General features: G+C 39.6%; 1 protein-coding gene across 1 annotated transcript in view; it reads left to right on the top strand.

Moving 5' to 3' along the window:
• The window catches only part of plch2a (phospholipase C, eta 2a), a 90,312-nt gene that overhangs the window by 33,653 nt on the left and 37,853 nt on the right, over window positions 1-18,806 (top strand). The window contains exons 2-8 of the mRNA XM_089003251.1: window positions 7,974-8,120; window positions 9,440-9,683; window positions 9,962-10,091; window positions 13,501-13,671; window positions 16,171-16,264; window positions 17,028-17,231; window positions 18,184-18,304. Coding sequence (XP_088859377.1) covers window positions 7,974-8,120; window positions 9,440-9,683; window positions 9,962-10,091; window positions 13,501-13,671; window positions 16,171-16,264; window positions 17,028-17,231; window positions 18,184-18,304 — 1,111 coding nt within the window. The remainder of the gene's footprint in view (window positions 1-7,973; window positions 8,121-9,439; window positions 9,684-9,961; window positions 10,092-13,500; window positions 13,672-16,170; window positions 16,265-17,027; window positions 17,232-18,183; window positions 18,305-18,806) is intronic.

The raw sequence follows: 18,806 nt of genomic DNA, 5'->3' as shown, positions 1-18,806 counted from the left end.
ATAGAACTGTATAGTGCCTCCATTTTTTTGATGAGACTAGTGCAGCGTGTTCTACAGGAGACAATTTCCTTGTGTGTACTACATACTTGGCAAAAAAGATGATTCTGATTCTGATCTTATTCTCAACAGGATGAGTTGGATGATACTGCCCGTGTTTGGAACAGCCATCTCATCAGGCCCTCAAAGAACATAAATGTCCCCAGTGGTCGGCCCAACGTGATGTATTCTTTACCTGAACTTTATGGCACAAGGGACTTCCTCTCCACAGTTGACAATGAACAAGTTCAACTATGCAAAAGCCAGTGTGTCTTCCGTTTAACTATGCCTTGTGATCCGGATGTATTTGTATTGTGTGCTTCCTTAATGGCCCAGTCTGGTCTGATGCCACCAAAAGAGCCGTATCAGGCTGTGAACTTGTACTTGCACCTCAGAGAGGCCCTTACTGCAATTCTAAATTAGAAGCATGATGTTTTCAGGGGTCAGAGACATTAACCTTTGGTGAAAGCATTTTTGTTTCCGTATACCAGTCATACTGGAATTATATTACATTAAAATTTAAACATGAATTACTCAAAGCAATAACCATATATTTTTTGGTGTGTGTTTGGGTGAAACCATTTTATGGCTCCTCAACTGGTTCGAAGTAACATTTAATGAAGGCTGAATCCGACGACCATTGCCATTTCTTCAACCCTTTGTTCATCATTTCTTTTATCACTTCACTTTAAATGGATTATTGGGATACATTTGAGGACGAATAATATATTGCAATCACAATTTAAATCATTTTTTGTCTGCTGTTTTTGTTACTGTATAAGGAAAGCATATTTGATCAATATGAAATGTTCATTTGTCAAATCATTCTGGGTGTCAATAAATATACTGTCTTGGTTGCTGATTTTAACCACAGATACTTAACCAATGTGGATCTGAATAGTATTCCTGCACCCCAGTACACAATCACTTGCCTGTAAATGATAACATAATTGTCACTCTTCAATTTCGTCAGCAGGTGGTGTCTTGTGTTTAAAAAAAAACATGAATTATTTGGAACAAATTTTATTAACATTGACAAATTCGTATGAACAGAAATCACAAACATATAAATAGAATACAATATCAAGTACAAAAATAATTGCTTTTGTTTGAACAGTGCAAATATTTGCAACATTACATGACATATCAACTTCAAACCTTTAGGTCAAACTGAAAGTGGCACCATATCCGAAACCATTAGGAGAATAAGTGATATGGAAAATGGAATGAATGAATAATAACCATGAAATCAATTGTAGACACAAATGGAAAATACAACTGTAGACTGCCCTATGCAAGGTTGACTATGACAGATGTTTTACATCTCAAAGTACAAATAATGAAATGCTCCTAAACTGATGTGTGTGCATGTGTGTCTAGACATAAGAGAGTCAATCAATCAATTGCGCACTTTCTCCCACCATGTTGGTGACAGATGAATGAGCTTCACTGCATTCATCCAAATGAGATGTTGGAGTATTTTCTTTTGTGCCAATGTAAAATCTTAACAGTTTCAATTTGTTTTTTTTCATAGAGTCTGCCAATTGTTTCATCTAAAGCAATGTGGTTTCTTTTGAAATCACAGACCTCAAAAGTAAAGTCTTCAACAGGTCCTTTGGTTGAGCTTCCACCTGGGAAAAATAGCCCTTTTCCCAGCTCCAAAATTTGAGCGACAGTTGCTGTTTTTTTCCAGGATGGCATACCTTGTTCCTCCACCTTTGCTTGTCCTCACTTGATGGTAATCGTTGCCATAAATCTTCCTTTGAGTCTTTTCTGCAGAAACATTGTTATGTCTTGCCATCCCATCAACATGGTTTTGGAGTACTCCCGAAGTCTCAGCCAGTACACCTTTTTTCCTTGATCTTATTTTGCCTCTTAATTTTTGGAGGAGCAGTTCATTATCACCACTGGACATTTTCTGATGACAAAAGCAAAGGACAGCTATTCGATCACCATAAGAAGTGATATATTTGCCCATTTGCTCTTCGGTCATCATAGCAATTACTGCCATGTCAACCTGCAAAGATAAATTGTGAGAATAAATACTTGACATGTTTATTTAATTATCAATAACTTTTAATACATTTAACATATTCACATGAGTGATGGGACACTACAGTCATCATTATTTGTATTCAGTATTACACGAGAATAGTACATTAGGTAGCGGCAGCCCAATTACTAACTGTAATCACCTCAGACGGGCCCACCGAGTCTGGAAGGAGACCAGGGACGCCCTGACACGCACCGCATCCCGGAACCAGCGGTTGGCGGACCGTCATCGGAGACAGGCACCCAACTACCAGGTCGGGCAGGAGGTGTGGCTGTCCACGAGGGACCTTCGGCTGGCAGGGTCTTCAGCCAAGCTGGGCCCACGCTTTACGGGTCCCTTCCCCATCGAGGCCATCCTCAGCCCGGTCTCGGTGAGGCTCCGGCTGCCACCCACCATGAGGATCCACCCCGTCTTTCACGTTTCCCTCCTCAAGCCAGTGGAAACCAGCTCCTTAGCCCCCACGCCCACCCCCCCACCTCCCCCCCGGATGTTGGCCGACGGACCGGTCTACACCGTGCGGGAGATACTGGATTCCAGGCGCATGGGCAGAGGAGTGCAGTACCTGGTCGACTGGGAGGGCTATGGACCGGAGGAACGACAGTGGGTCCCACGTGCCTGGATCCTCGACCCATCTCTCATCCGGGCGTTCCATGCGGCTCACCCTTCCAAACCTGGTGGGCCGCCAAGAGGCGTCCGTTGAGGGGGGGGCACTGTCACATCTCGTCGCCGTCCTGGGCGCGCCCCGCCCCTCCTGTCATCTCCTCCGCTGCTCCCTGGAGACGGCCCCTCCCATCATCACGCACCTGGGTTCCCACAGCTGTTTGTCATTCCCGTAATTGTGCCTTCTGACTATATCTACCGATTGCGCTATCCTGTCTCCGTCGGAATATTTCGGAAGTCACCCCCATTACTACCTTGCTGTCAGGTTCGCTATTTCTTCCATTGCCTTTACGCACATTCCCCACTTTATGAGTTTGTTGTTTTGCATGCGTGTTCCAGTAAAAGACTTTACCCTGATCTCTGTCTCGCCGTTGCATTTCGGATCCAAGCCTTCCCTCCTTCCCTCGCCACTCGAGCCCGGCGTCCTTGCCTCGAGTACCGTAACAATACCAGTCATACTGGAATTATATTACATTAAAATTTAAACATGAATTACTCAAAGCAATAACCATATATTTTTTGGTGTGTGTTTGGGTGAAACCATTTTATGGCTCCTCAACTGGTTCGAAGTAACATTTAATGAAGGCTGAATCCGACGACCATTGCCATTTCTTCAACCCTTTGTTCATCATTTCTTTTATCACTTCACTTTAAATGGATTATTGGGATACATTTGAGGACGAATAATATATTGCAATCACAATTTAAATCATTTTTTGTCTGCTGTTTTTGTTACTGTATAAGGAAAGCATATTTGATCAATATGAAATGTTCATTTGTCAAATCATTCTGGGTGTCAATAAATATACTGTCTTGGTTGCTGATTTTAACCACAGATACTTAACCAATGTGGATCTGAATAGTATTCCTGCACCCCAGTACACAATCACTTGCCTGTAAATGATAACATAATTGTCACTCTTCAATTTCGTCAGCAGGTGGTGTCTTGTGTTTAAAAAAAAACATGAATTATTTGGAACAAATTTTATTAACATTGACAAATTTGTATGAACAGAAATCACAAACATATAAATAGAATACAATATCAAGTACAAAAATAATTGCTTTTGTTTGAACAGTGCAAATATTTGCAACATTACATGACATATCAACTTCAAACCTTTAGGTCAAACTGAAAGTGGCACCATATCCGAAACCATTAGGAGAATAAGTGATATGGAAAATGGAATGAATGAATAATAACCATGAAATCAATTGTAGACACAAATGGAAAATACAACTGTAGACTGCCCTATGCAAGGTTGACCATGACAGATGTTTTACATCTCAAAGTACAAATAATGAAATGCTCCTAAACTGATGTGTGTGCATGTGTGTGTAGACATAAGAGAGTCAATCAATCAATTGCGCACTTTCTCCCACCATGTTGGTGACAGATGAATGAGCTTCACTGCATTCATCCAAATGAGATGTTGGAGTATTTTCTTTTGTGCCAATGTAAAATCTTAACAGTTTCAATTTGTTTTTTTTCATAGAGTCTGCCAATTGTTTCATCTAAAGCAATGTGGTTTCTTTTGAAATCACAGACCTCAAAAGTAAAGTCTTCAACAGGTCCTTTGGTTGAGCTTCCACCTGGGAAAAATAGCCCTTTTCCCAGCTCCAAAATTTGAGCGACAGTTGCTGTTTTTTTCCAGGATGGCATACCTTGTTCCTCCACCTTTGCTTGTCCTCACTTGATGGTAATCGTTGCCATAAATCTTCCTTTGAGTCTTTTCTGCAGAAACATTGTTATGTCTTGCCATCCCATCAACATGGTTTTGGAGTACTCCCGAAGTCTCAGCCAGTACACCTTTTTTCCTTGATCTTATTTTGCCTCTTAATTTTTGGAGGAGCAGTTCATTATCACCACTGGACATTTTCTGATGACAAAAGCAAAGGACAGCTATTCGATCACCATAAGAAGTGATATATTTGCCCATTTGCTCTTCGGTCATCATAGCAATTACTGCCATGTCAACCTGCAAAGATAAATTGTGAGAATAAATACTTGACATGTTTATTTAATTATCAATAACTTTTAATACATTTAACATATTCACATGAGTGATGGGACACTACAGTCATCATTATTTGTATTCAGTATTACACGAGAATAGTACATTAGGTAGCGGCAGCCCAATTACTAACTGTAATATCGATTTTAAATTGTGTTAATAACCTCATTATTAAAATAGAATTAACAGTACAGGTAGAGTAGATAGAAATGTTAGCTTCACTTTCACTTTATTGACCTACTACCAATACTACTTCGAAAAAAAATGTCCATGTTTCTCTTGTTTTGCTTATTACATCAGACTTTGTAGCTGTATGCCCACCTTGTCGCTTTTCATACGTGCAATGTCCACGTGAGGGACGTTTCTTGACTGCAAGAAGTGTTCCAAGTCTTCCTCCATGATGCGCCGAGTTGTTGCCTTCTCTCAATAAGCAGCGCGCGCGACCGTCTACCTGAGCCAAGCTGACCCGGAAGTACAGGAACGCACTTTTTTTTTTTTAAAAAGATTGCGAGATCTCGCAATCTTTGCGAGAGAATGCAAAGTATTGCGAGGGAATGCAAAGTTTTGCGAGGGAATGCAAAGTTTTGCGAGGGAACGCAAAGTTTTGCGAGATCTCGCAAAGTTTTTTTTTTTTTTCTTCGATGTCCCCTTAGGGGCTCCGTACAGAAGGGATGGGTGAAGTCGCATGGGTTTCGTCTTATGATTAACATAAATCTCCTCCAGATTGTTCTCAAATGCAAAACATTGTAGATAACAAAACATAATTAACAACGTGTGATCGTATAGTGGTTATTTACAGAAAAATAGAATACAACACAAGTTCAACTTTATTTACATAATGTCCCTGAATGCATCATACGCGGAGACTCGGGAGAACACGCGGTGCGCTTGCAAGGGCGTACAGTTCAACCCGCCACGAACATTCACGGGCAAATGAAACACAACACAAGAAACTAAATATTGTACAATAAAAACGAAATGAAGCAATTATTACCTGCAACACAGTATTGGAGAAGGGATGGGTGAAGTCGCATCTGTTTCGTCTTGTGATTAACTGCGCAATAGAAAAGCACTATGAAGCACATGTGCTTCAAAGTTCCACTCGACAAAACGTGAATTAAATAATAACAAAAAAGTAATCTGGACTCGAAATGAATAAGGGAACTAATTAGATAACACTAGACAGTATAAAAGGGGAAACAAAAATAAGATATTTTCATGAAAATGCGCGTTAATCGAGACCAACAGAAAATTGCGACTCACCATTAATCTCCTCCAGATTGTTCTGGAAACTATGGGCGGGACAAGGTGCCACACTGTGCGCCGTTGCGTCACTTCCTTCATAATTTAATAATCTAAGTGCACAACTCCATTACATATATATATATATATATATATATATATATATATATATATATATATATATATATATATATATATATATATATATATATATATATATATATATATATATATGGCACTCAAAATGTCGGAATAAAAGTAATACATACAATATATTTAGTGTCAAAACAGGCTGTTGTCAAATGCACCATCCAAATTCTCACAATATATATTACCTTGAAGCAGCTGTTTTTTCATCTGCTGCCTGTCATCTGACTGACATGTTGACGTGACGCTATGGAAGATCCTGGAGGATTTTTTTAAATGCCTGAGGGCAAGTTTTGCTTCAAGCTGCACTTTGTCCTTTTTTTTAAACATGAAAATAAAGTTGTCATTCAAATTTTGTTACTTAGAAGTTTGTCACTATGTGGGATTTTGGTAATATTTCTGCCAGACAATGTTATTCCCCTGTGCATTAGCCTTAGGTTCTGAGGAGGCACCGGAGATTAATATTATTTGCACATGTGCAGTTGCTTATTAAAATTCTCACCCATTCAGACACAGGTGCGATTAATGCAACTGAAACAACTTCATAATGATTGATTCAATTTCCATATTACTTATTAAAAGCCAATCCATCCATAGGTCAGTTTAGTCTGAAACTGCAACACACACTCTTGGATTGGATATGCCTTTATTAGTCTCACAGTGGAGAAATTTACATTTCACAGCAGCAAAGTGATGAAAGGAATGAAAGTAGAAAAACAAAATACATGAGCTGCTGGAAAGGCAGCCACTCTCGCGGCGCCGTCTTGAAGTCAAAATAACAAAAAAAAACTAAATAACAAATAATATGACAGCATGGAGACAATATGACAAAACAAAGACGCAGAGAGACATTCATTCTTCCGGACTTGCTGTACCCTCTTTGTGATGACATGAAGCAGTTCTAGATGAAAGAGGAGAGGATCAAAGCATCTTTCCACCAGTGGATCAGGGACATCATGGTGGAATGTGCACGTCGACTACAAGCTAAATGTTGAAAGTAAACACGCAGCTGTAGCATCCATTGACGAAAAGAGATTGTCTCACATCTCCTGTTCCACATAAATCTGCTTCAATTCCAAGCTGCAACAGTTCCACATACGCATCGGCGCTCTGCGCTGACGCTCCTTTCTTATCGTGGGTTCCTCAAGCCATGCATCCATCCAGCCGCAGACTGCCAAAAGCACTGACCTTCCACTGAACAAAGCGGGGCTGTGAAGATGCTGCTCTTGTCAAACTACTTGTCTTTGATTGAGACACAAGCTCGGACCTGTTAAAGGTCATGTGGACTAGCAGTGGGCTGTCCTTATTTAGATCGTGGCATTTTAAAAGGGTGCCAAATTTGCTGTGCTGTGCTGGAAGGTGACAGTTATTTGGAAGGCCACATCCCTGCTTCCATGGGGCTTGTAGTTATCCCACTCGCTGCCAAACATGACCTCATTAGGTTCCTGTGGAGTTACTGGACCTTTTCACCCACAAAAGATGTCAAGTACATATCCTCTATTCTCAGTGTGTTTGATCTTTACGTATGATTGGTCCCCTCCATTAAAAAAAAACTTACTTAGCTGATATTTGAGGGGATCAAACAGTTTTAAATATATTGTAAAAATGGTTTGTTTATCCAATCCCTTTACTTGTTCTTCCAATGAGCCACACCCGAATCTTGTAATATCATACAGACATTTTACTTTCCACCACCTTTCGTACGGCACACAATGCCCTTATTAAAAAATATGACACCTGCATGGAGCTGATTGTTTTTCTAATTGTCAACTTTCCATCTTTTCCAACGCTTTGTTTTGTCTGTTTGGTTTTCTCCCCAGTGGAGAAATGTATGAGCTCCATGCAGATGGGTACACAGATGGTGAAGCTTCGTGGCAGCTCCAAGGGACTGGTGCGGTTCTTCTATCTGGACGAACACAAATCTTGCATCCGCTGGAGGCCATCACGCAAGAATGAAAAAGCCAAGAGTGAGTGTCATCTTCCTTGAGACCACAATGTAATCACACCTGCATTCACGCTGCAAATATATGGAGGAAAGACGCAACATTTAATGGGGGAAGCTTGGCTGATTTCCAGTATTTTTCAACCCATTTTGATACTTTGACATTTCATTTAGTCTGGATAGGATAAACTGGGTAGTTGCATTAACTACTGCAAATAAATACATTTCACAGTCAATTTCATAACCCCTCTGGGTGTAAGTATTGTTTTATTTTATGATGCAAAAAATATAATGACAAAAAAATGACAGTTTCACATTTTGAAAGACTTTCTCTTATATCTGAATTAATTGAGTGAGCAAGTGAGTGAGATAGTGATATGCAGGTTAGAGAGGGAGAGGCATGATCGTTAAGTTTGTGTCCATTTTTTTAAGTTAAGTTAGTTAGATATCTATATATCAGTCTGACTGTGCTTTGCTAGTTTGTTTCAACCACTTTCCCCTCCGAAGGTATTGTAACAGAGACCAAATGCTTAATTTCTTTCTACAGACTAGAAACTTGCACACAAAAGAATGAAAATGGACAACCGTTGAGTTTTTCTGCGCAGGTACAATATTTACTGTAGATCTGAATAAGTTGTAACTTTGGAGTTTACATAGTAGAGATCATTAATTGTAACAGAGAGAGTTGTGGAAGATTGAAGATCAGTCTTTTACAAAGATCCTGAATAGTGAGTGCAAAATTGAGTGTTTGCAAAGTTTGTAAACGCGTGATATCAGAGTGGACCAGAGGACTCCCGGGAAACATGAGACTGAGGCAAAAAAATCTTGCCCAATCTGGTGGGACAAGTGTCAGTGTTGGCTAAGTCAGGTTTTACCCTGTGGTGTCTAGAGCTGAAGAATCATCACCCCACTGCAGGTTATGAAAATCATCTTACGCTCTCAGTAACCTGGTGTATATCATTGCATTATTCATGAACTACCGTGAGGAAAAATGATTCTAACCATAGTGAAAACCACATGGGAGGATGTCGTGTACAGGAGCAAGTAAGTAAGCAAGTAAGGTGAGTTTATTTTCTTGTCTCGTATGGAGCATAGTTGAACGTTCAGGTAGAACCAATTCATTATGTATGGATGAGTATGTCAGCAGTGTTTCATTCATGTCATGTTGTATGAATGAATGTTGTGGTTATCCACAAGACTTGCCTGGATGCTTTTTAAAATATTTAAAAATGGCATATAGAGAACAAAAATCAGATGCTTTTCATGTCTTTGCACTCTTTACATTACTCTCAGTATTAATAAAAAGTTGCCTAAATGGTCATTTTTCTCTTTTTTCTTCACTAGTCTCTATAGATTCCATTCGGGAAGTGTGTGAGGGTAAGCAGTCCGAGATCTTCCAACGTTATGCCGAGGGCAGCTTTGACCCCAACTGTTGCTTCACCTTGTACTACGGCGAACACATGGAGTCCCTTGATCTTGTGTCTGGCACCGGCGAGGAAGCGCGAACTTGGATCACAGGCTTCAAATACCTTGTGGCTGGTATCAGTGATGAGGACAGCTTGGCCAAGAGGCAGCGTACACGAGACCAATATCCTTTCATGTTATTGCTGGCTGTGACTGCTTGTTGTTGTGTGTCGCTTTAACCATGTACTCTATATTGCACAATCATAAATTGACATTTTAACACTTTCAGGGACAGCAGTGGGTACAGTGGACAACTTATCAATATTATCAGGGTAGAGGTTATCATTATTTGTGCATGAAAGGGGTACAATAATTTTCTTTGCTTATAGTAGCATGAATAAAGGACAAAATAACATCCATTTCCTTCAAACTTAAACTTTCTTTAACTCTCTTTGATATCACGTGGCTAAAACAGACCTTCATGGAGGCCGATAAGAATGGTGACGGAAGTTTAAGCATCAGTGAGGTCCTCCAGCTCCTTCATAAACTCAACGTCAACCTACCCCGACAAAAGGTCAAACAGATGTTCAAGGTACAGTAGGAAATGTAATATGTATTCACTTTTTGTTATCATTGAGTCAATTTAAATACTTTTTATATGGACTTTCCGAAAGTATGCAAATAAACATTTTATTTTTAATTAATGACATTTTTCCAAAATCTTACTTTTCAAAACTATTTAAGTCAAAATGATTGTGAGAATGATTTTGAGCTTCACACTTACTGTCATTCCACCTTGTCTAATTCTGGTGTGTACTCCATTAAATGAGTGCTAATGTTGGAATCTAATTGTATAAAAACACTCTATCAGCTAACATGACTCAATGACTTGTACAGAAAAAAATGGTGAAGAAGCACCATGGGCATAAATGAATTAAATAGAAAATACCTCTAGAGCTGTAGAAACACATGACTTTGTCACTAACTCTTCTCTTCAAGAGGATTAGCACATTGCCATGTTAAGCTAGCCTTCCGCTCACAGTGAAGCGAGCCTGTTTACTGGATTTAATCCATTGCTCTGATGACGGGCATCCATATGGTGCCTTTCGTGCTAGAAGTGGCTTCTAACGTAGCGCAAGGTTTACACACAAGAGACCAATCTGGCCCGGTGTGTTTCGATGACGATTTGTGTGTTGACAATCTTAATTTCTGCCCTTAACCCACTTACCGCAAATCACCTATGGAGTTGATCCCAGGGCTACTTTGAAGACACGAAATGGCAGTTAATTCCCTTGATAATTTAGTCACAGTGTAGATGAACACTGCATGTTTATTTACTTATCTGCGCAATTGATTTGATTTGAAATAAACAATCACATTGTGGGTGTCGTATAGTGTAGACATTAACCGTAATTTTATAGCATCCACAAAAATATGAAAAATAACTCAAATTTTAAGAGGCTCAGAAGTATTTGGACAACTGAGATAATTGAAACTAACACAGTGGGTCATAGCCTGGGTTCAATCGAACCCTTGGGGTTTGTTAAATCTTTCTTAGAAGTTCGACAGCGCCCCTGCCAGGGAGGTTAAGACACGCCTGACTGACATGCCAATTAGTTTTGATGCCGCTTAGCCATCACTGGCTGCACAATTAAAAAAAAAAAAAAAAAAAAACTTTATAATCTAAATAATTGTGTTGACATTTTTCTGTTGTTAATTAGTACGTTTTTATGTCTTCATACAATTTACATTTTGTACATGTGTGTATTTTTTTTGCAATCAATTACAAAATCTATGTTCTATTGAATACATTGTTGGAATTGTTATCAATGATGTTTCCCCCAACATGCAGCCTATTTCACTCAGTTTGCCGAGGACATACTTTGATACATTTTTGGGAAACCCTGAATAAAGTTACTATATTGTGAAATCTCAATCCTAAAGTAGTTTAAATTATTGATGATTCATTCATAGTTGTATTTCACATTTATCGTGATGGTTTACAAAGCCCAATTCTGTCAAATGTAGTCATTGTCCATATATGCCTGTACCTACAACAATACTGTAAAAGTAGTTTGTCCTATCTTAAACCTGTCAACCTGCTCTTCCTGTGTCCATAAACACCACACCTAACAGCCTCAACTGCTCCCCAGAGACTGCAGCAATTGAATGCACATAACTCTTAGAATTTAAGACGATAGAACTTGTAAGAATTCACAATATCCCCTCACTGGTGAGCGATTTGTAGAACAAGCATTCGGGCTACTCATGTGTTCCTTGGTGACCTCTGTTGTTAAGTATGTATACTCTGCCCTGCTGTTAGACATGGCCGAAGCAAATGTAAGGTTTAGGCGTTCTGCTACTGAAGTGTATCTCCGCCAGGCGTATCTCTGAGCCACTTCTTCTTCGTGGGGCCGACCTGCCAAATTGGCAAATGTGCAGCGAGCCTTGCAGCAATACAAAAATAAGGATTTTCTGGCATTTGTGCTGAGACGCAGATGCGCTATTTACAAAAATAGAACCCTCTCAGTGAAAGAGGTGTGCAGAGTTGTTGCACTACTTAAACTGGAGTGGTAGGCACTATGCATTGCTTAAAGGCACGTCGGCGGCGGTAGCCAGCAAGCAGAGAAGTATCTCACAAGTAGTTCACATTTAAAAAAATAATGTATGTGGTTGGTGACAATTTTTAAATGTTAATAAAATTAGTAAACCGGGAGATAGGTTTGTATTCCTCAATGAAAATCCCACTCAGAGTGTGGGTTCCATTCCCATAGACAGCGCACGTACCCGCGGCGTGAAACCTGATGTGTTTTCATTTTCATGTCAGGGCAAATTTTGTTCACTCTTTGGGAATTTGGCAGACTGCGCTGCACCATGCTGTGCAGTCCAGTAGAACGAGGGCATTTTCTTTTTTCACGATCCTTGTTCCAGAAAGGTCGCGAGACTTAAGACCAGCTGGAAGCAGGTCCAAGTTGAGGCGCAGACAGAAAATTCTGCACTCTGACTATGTGTTGTAGATTGTATTTCATTTATAAAAAAACATCAGACCCCTGAATCATTGGAGACATAAATTCATTTTATATTATCGTCTTCTTTTTAGTATTGATTCAAACATGCTTTGCATTAAGCTTGTGCTTTGCACAAACATAGGGCCTTGAACATAACAAAATAGATTCAGACAAACATGTTCTAATAATTAGCAGCAAGAGCCATTGCAACATTACCTAGTAAGATTCTGTGAAATTGAATATCGAAAGAAAACTTTGGAATCCCTGTTCAGCTGGTATCAAAAACCAAAACACAAACTGAAAATGAGATCACAGTATGTTGCTCGGAATGTGTTTTACTTTGTTATAGCCAGAAACAGTTTAAATTTGGGATTTTTATGACACTCGCTCATGAGCTAGAGTAGACTGATGTCATTTTTTTGGGGGAGTGCTATTATTCATGTGTTTCTTGTGCTGAAGTAGAATGAATCCATCACCAGTGTCATTGCTTTATTGTAAACTGCCAAAAAAGCAGGGTTCACTACTGTTGCTTTGCTAAATGATTTATCACAGCAGACTTGTGGATGTAGCCGAGGAGGGAAAGCCCGGTTGGAAGAGGCAGCTACAGCAATTCTTACTAATGAAATAATCCATATTAGCCATTGAACTAAAATGTTGAGCGGAAGCCTGGTAAGAAGTTAAGTGCCCGTTTCATACATAATGAATTGGAAAGAGCAAGGCTTGATTGATGTTTGGTGTCCAATGAACGTTGTTCTTCAACTGAGCATTTGCTGCAGTGTTCTCAGCGGAAGATATGTTCACACAAATTAGATTGCTTCTGAAAAGAGTTCATCCTGCACTGAGACTTGAAAATAATGTATGCTTTCTATGGATTGTTTACAGAACAGGTTTGTGATCAATAACCCTCTCTTTGAACAATACTATCACAAACTTGTCCAAAATGCCAAAGTACTATGCGTGAAGTTGATGGATTTGCCTGCACGGGTTTTGCAGGAGGCCGACACTGATGACAACCAAGGAACACTGGGATTTGAAGAATTTTGCTCCTTCTACAAGATGATGTCGACTCGCCGAGACCTGTACTTGCTCATGCTCACCTATAGCAACCACAAAGACCACCTTGATGCAGATGACCTGACCCGGTTCTTAGAAATAGAGCAGAAGGTACTCACTTTGTTAAAAATAACCAAAGTAATATTACAAATATGTCTGCTTCATGTGACAACGGCTGACTTGGAATTTTGGTTTTTGCTTTTGGTTTTTCCATGTGCAAGTTTTTGGCATGCATGTTGCATATGAAGCTGTTTTACTTTACTTTGTTAGCATTCTATAGTCTCAACTTGATGTGCCCGTCTGGCAAAAAATAATGAAAAAATATGATGTAGCTCACAGGTCTGTCGCTGCATGGACTAGTCCCAACCGGGCTGACGTCCGGTGCACATGCGCGGACCCCTGCTATATATTATAATAATAATAATGCATTTCATTTTAAGCACCTTTCAAAGCTCTCAAGGACACTTTACAGTCACAGACAAGTATAGGTACTATAATGAATAAAATACAATCACAAATAGAATGCAAGAAATAAAATACAACTAAAACACAGAAAATGCCATTTTAAATAGGTGGGGAGATGGGACTTAAAGGTGGGAAGAGAATCGATGTTACGAATGTTGGAAGGAAGTGAGTTCCAGAGTTTGGGGGCAGAGCAGCTGAAGGCTCTGTCACCCATTGTGCTGAGATGGACAGGAGGGGGTGGGGGCACGCAGAGGTGGAGAGAGCAAGAGGATCTGAGGGAACAAGAGGGAATAGAGATTTGAAGAAGGTCAGATAGGTATGGGGAGCAAGGTTATGGATAGCTTTAAATGTATAAAGAAGAATTTTAAAGTTTATTCTATATTTGACCGGGAGCCAGCGGAGCTCTTGGAGGACGGGGTTGATGTGGTGAAAGGATGAGATTCTGGTGATGATCCGGGCTGAAAAATTCTGGACGAGTTGAAGTTTGTGGAGAAGTTTCTGAGGGACACCAAAGAGAAGTGAATTGCAATAGGGAGGTGACAAGACTATGAACGAGGATATCAGTGGTGTGAGGAGTGAGAGATGGGTGAAGACCATTGATTTTACGTATCGTTATTCTCGAATGTTTGTCAACATTCCACATCACAATGTCAGGATTGCCATTAACCGAAAACTCTTTGAGGTCTTTTGGCTACATATGAGCAAATAGATGAACTCCATACATTTTAGAATTCATATAACCACCGTGTCAGCAGTCACACCCTGATGGTGACCCAATTCCAGTATCAGCAAAAATTGTATGTTACAAAACTACCTTCACCGCACTTGAAAGATGATGGGAGCTGATTTGGAGCCTTTGCCTTCTTTCTCCATTATCATTCTCATTTCCACGTATTTTAAAGTGAAGAGTGACTTAGCTTTGTGGAGATTTTATCTTGGACTTTTGGTCGGATGAAATATGTAACCAACTTTACTTGGCACTACTGAAGTGGTGCTTAGTGTGCGAAAATGTATAGAGCATGAGGTTCTACAAAAGGGAAATTTCCAGTGCTCTTGCCACACTTGAATTGAATCCATAAAGTTTTTTTTCTCTTCTTGAAAATACCCCAGCGCTGTAAGAGTAGAAAAAAAATACGTGTGACGGCAAGTTCTTCATTAAATAGCCAGACTGTGCTCCTTTCTCCAATTAGCACCCTTGCAGGATTTTTCAAGATGCAGTCATTTTTTCAGCGTGAATTCTCTGTCAGCAAGTAGTCAGCATCTTAGCATGAAATCACACTTGGTTTTGGTGAATAATTGATGCCATTTCGTGACGTGATTATGTGCAAGCAACAGACCTTTGTCCAACATAACCTGGATATGACTTATGAATTTTTATTTTTTTTAATGATCCCATTCAAGTAGCTCTGATCACTGAGAGGGTGAATAATGCTGACATCGCCCTGAGCCTTCTAACTTGCTCTGTTTATGGAATCTAAACTATAATTGTTGGGTAAAAAAAATGAACATGTATTTGGCATCGGACAGTTCTGAAGTCACAGGGAAGCCTGCATTCTTCGTACAATACACAGAAGCTGAAATCTGATTGGACATAATAATTTGGAAATAAATAAATAAATAAATAAATAAATAAATAAATAAAGTGTAAGGTGTGCATCCAAGACAAATGCAATGGAATGAAGATTAAAAAAAAAAAAAAAAATTAATTAATACAATTTAGTGTAAGATATAAATGTAGGTCAACGCATTTGAACGTGTTTAGGACATGAGGGAAGACTTTATAAAATGTTCAGTATACACCACTTGCTCTGCATAACCTGATGCACTGATGCAACATAGAGAACCCAATGAAACGGATATCCTACCAGGCTAAAATCCTGTGCACTTGCATGGCATAACCTGTCAGAGTGAAGACAATGACTGACCCAGAATTGTCCGACCACATTTAAAACAATCAATACCTGTGGCCATTTCACCCTTCACAGCAGTTACCACAGAACCATTTAGAGCACAGGCAGGAAGACATGCATGCATGCGGCTTCTCACCCAAATAATCACTAACATTTTATTGTTTTCCTTCCAATAACATGCCATGACAACATAAATACAGTTTCATTTATTTACATGAATTTTTATACTTTATAGATGACCAAAGTGAACAAGGACCATTGTTTGGAGATTATCAACAAATTTGAGCCGTGTTCAGAGAACCAGAAGAAGGGCGTTTTGGGAATTGATGGTAAGAATGCTGCACTTTTGTTCGAATATTTAAGATTTCTTTTTCAGATTTTCTGTCAAAAACAGAAAACTGTCTCTAATGTATTATCCATTGAGGAAGGGATCTTGTATCACAGTTCTTTCACAAACTGCAGGATAGCCTATCAGTCTTAATACAGTGTTGTTTGATTGTGGAATTATTTTTTAAAATATGTGAACACATATATATATAAAACAAATTCACACATTATTTTCAAAATCAATGTCCACAAGATCAAATTCATAACTGGACCCTCAGGCATACTCTATGCAATAGAGCACAGGTGTCAAAGTCAAGGCCCGGGGGCCAAATCCGGCCCGCCACATTTTTTTTTTGGCCCGCGAAGGCAAATCAAACTTGTGAAATCCATCATACTTGCTAAAATCCTCACCAAAATGTCATATTTTCGGATATAAACCACAATAAGTCATTTTTATTGACTTCAGATTTGAAAACTAGTTATTAATTATTTTATTCAGCGTTCTGTATGTAATATGTGGCGGGGATTAAACATTCTAATGGCTTCACCAAATTCATAATGGCCCTCGGGAGGAAACCATATCTACAATGTGGTCCGCGGCAAAAAACGACTTTGACACCCCTGCAATAGAGTATGCCTGAAGCATACATCCAATAGAGTTGGATGCATCCAATAGAGTCTATTGGATGACCAGACTGTATGCCAGAAATGTAGCACAAAAACAAAACCTTGTTGGATCTTAACAGCGCTTTAATCTTCTTTCAGGGTTTACTAATTACATGCGCAGCCCTGCTGGTGATATCTTCAACCCAGATCACTACAGTGTTAACCAGGACATGAGCCAGCCGCTGTGCAACTATTTCATCGCTTCCTCACACAACACCTACCTGATGGGAGACCAACTCATGTCCCAGTCCAGAGTGGACATGTACACCTGGGTTCTGCAGGCCGGCTGCCGCTGTGTTGAAGGTACTTTACCACCACTAGTCACACATGTACTGTACTGTTCAAGGACAGTCGACACAAAGATAGATTCATTAACAATGGCTATGGGATAAATCCATTCTGAAAAAAGCTGGTATGTGTTCGGAGATGGCTACTCTATCATTGAGCCATGTTGCCCCCCTATGTTGCATTTTTTTTCAAAACTGGGTTAAACTCCTATTTACAACCAAAGTTGCAATTTTCAAATTTAGAAATTCACCGTTTCAATTTACGACAAAGAGAATGATACAAATATAGTGGTGGGAATCTTGCCTTATCTACGATACAACGGTCATCACCCACTCCATTAAAAGGTAATTGCACAAGAATGGTCACAGAAGGAAAGAAGGTAATAGAAAATGCCATTAATTTCATATGAATTGAAGGAAAATTCTATACGTATTGGGATATACAGGAGATCAAAAGAGACGTTATTTTATGCATTATATATTTTTGAAATTAATTGAATCAGGCATCAGCAGTTTTTCATCCTTATATGGTAATTGGCCTCATAAATCTTGATCAGTTGGGCCTTAGTGGAAAAAATACCAACAAACCCTCCTGCGAGTGGACAGGATATGTTCATGACCCACATTATCATTAAGGCCTTTAATGAAGAAGACAACATTGGCATACAATAGATGTGTTGTTTGTAGCCTGCATGTTCCTCGAGTACAAACATGTTACAATTGATGAGGGGCATTGTGTAAAAAAATAGACCAACACAGCTGCCATGTTATTAAATTGGAGTGAGATCGATAATGCTCAGAAAAAGAAGCTGTGGTCAGACAAGGTTACGTGGACCAAGAAAAATTGTTTGAGGGTTACCACTTGTCCAATTGATGCAATATTGGCTCATGCTTTGGTTTTAAAATTGAAATGGCCGGTTCCTGCATTTCAAAGATGCTAATGATTGTCACGTCTCTCTTGTGCACAGTGGATTGCTGGGATGGTCAGGATGGAGAGCCGATCGTTCATCACGGCTACACTCTTACCTCAAAGATCCTCTTCAAAGACGTGATTGACACCATCAACAAATATGCCTTTGTCAAGAATGAGTATGTTCTAACACACACACAGTACATTGGGGAGACTAAACAAATTCTCAAAAAAATACTTTATCAACATCGCAGGGATAATACTAGTGGGCCTCAATCGGCAGTAAATATGCACCTAAAAGCTAGCAACCACTCATTTGACGACAATGAGGTTAAAATCTTAGCGAAAGAACATAGATGATTTGAAAGGGGAGTAAAACAAGCAATTGTCATAAAACAACTAAATCCTTCACCAAACCGGTTTGGTGGGGTGAGGTTCAATTTGGATCATTCATACAATAGCCTGCTTAGGCAACATAGGATTAGTAATACTGATGAGGTGATACCGGTCGAAGTGGGGCAATCAGGCCAGCCGTTAGTCAGAACGATAGGAACTATCAGTGGAGCAGCTGCAGGGAGTAGTCCTCTGCTCCTCCCACCTGAGAGCAGGGACCTATCATAGCAGAATCCGGCACCGCCATGTCTGGACAGTAGGGATATATATATATAGGGCCTAAACTAC

Source organism: Hippocampus bargibanti, linkage group LG01 (genome assembly GCF_051943395.1).
Source record: "Hippocampus bargibanti isolate YZ-2025 linkage group LG01, ASM5194339v1, whole genome shotgun sequence".
Lineage (NCBI taxonomy): Eukaryota > Metazoa > Chordata > Actinopteri > Syngnathiformes > Syngnathidae > Hippocampus > Hippocampus bargibanti.
Note: the sequence above shows the minus strand (reverse complement) of the source record. Positions and strands in the feature narration are given on the sequence as shown.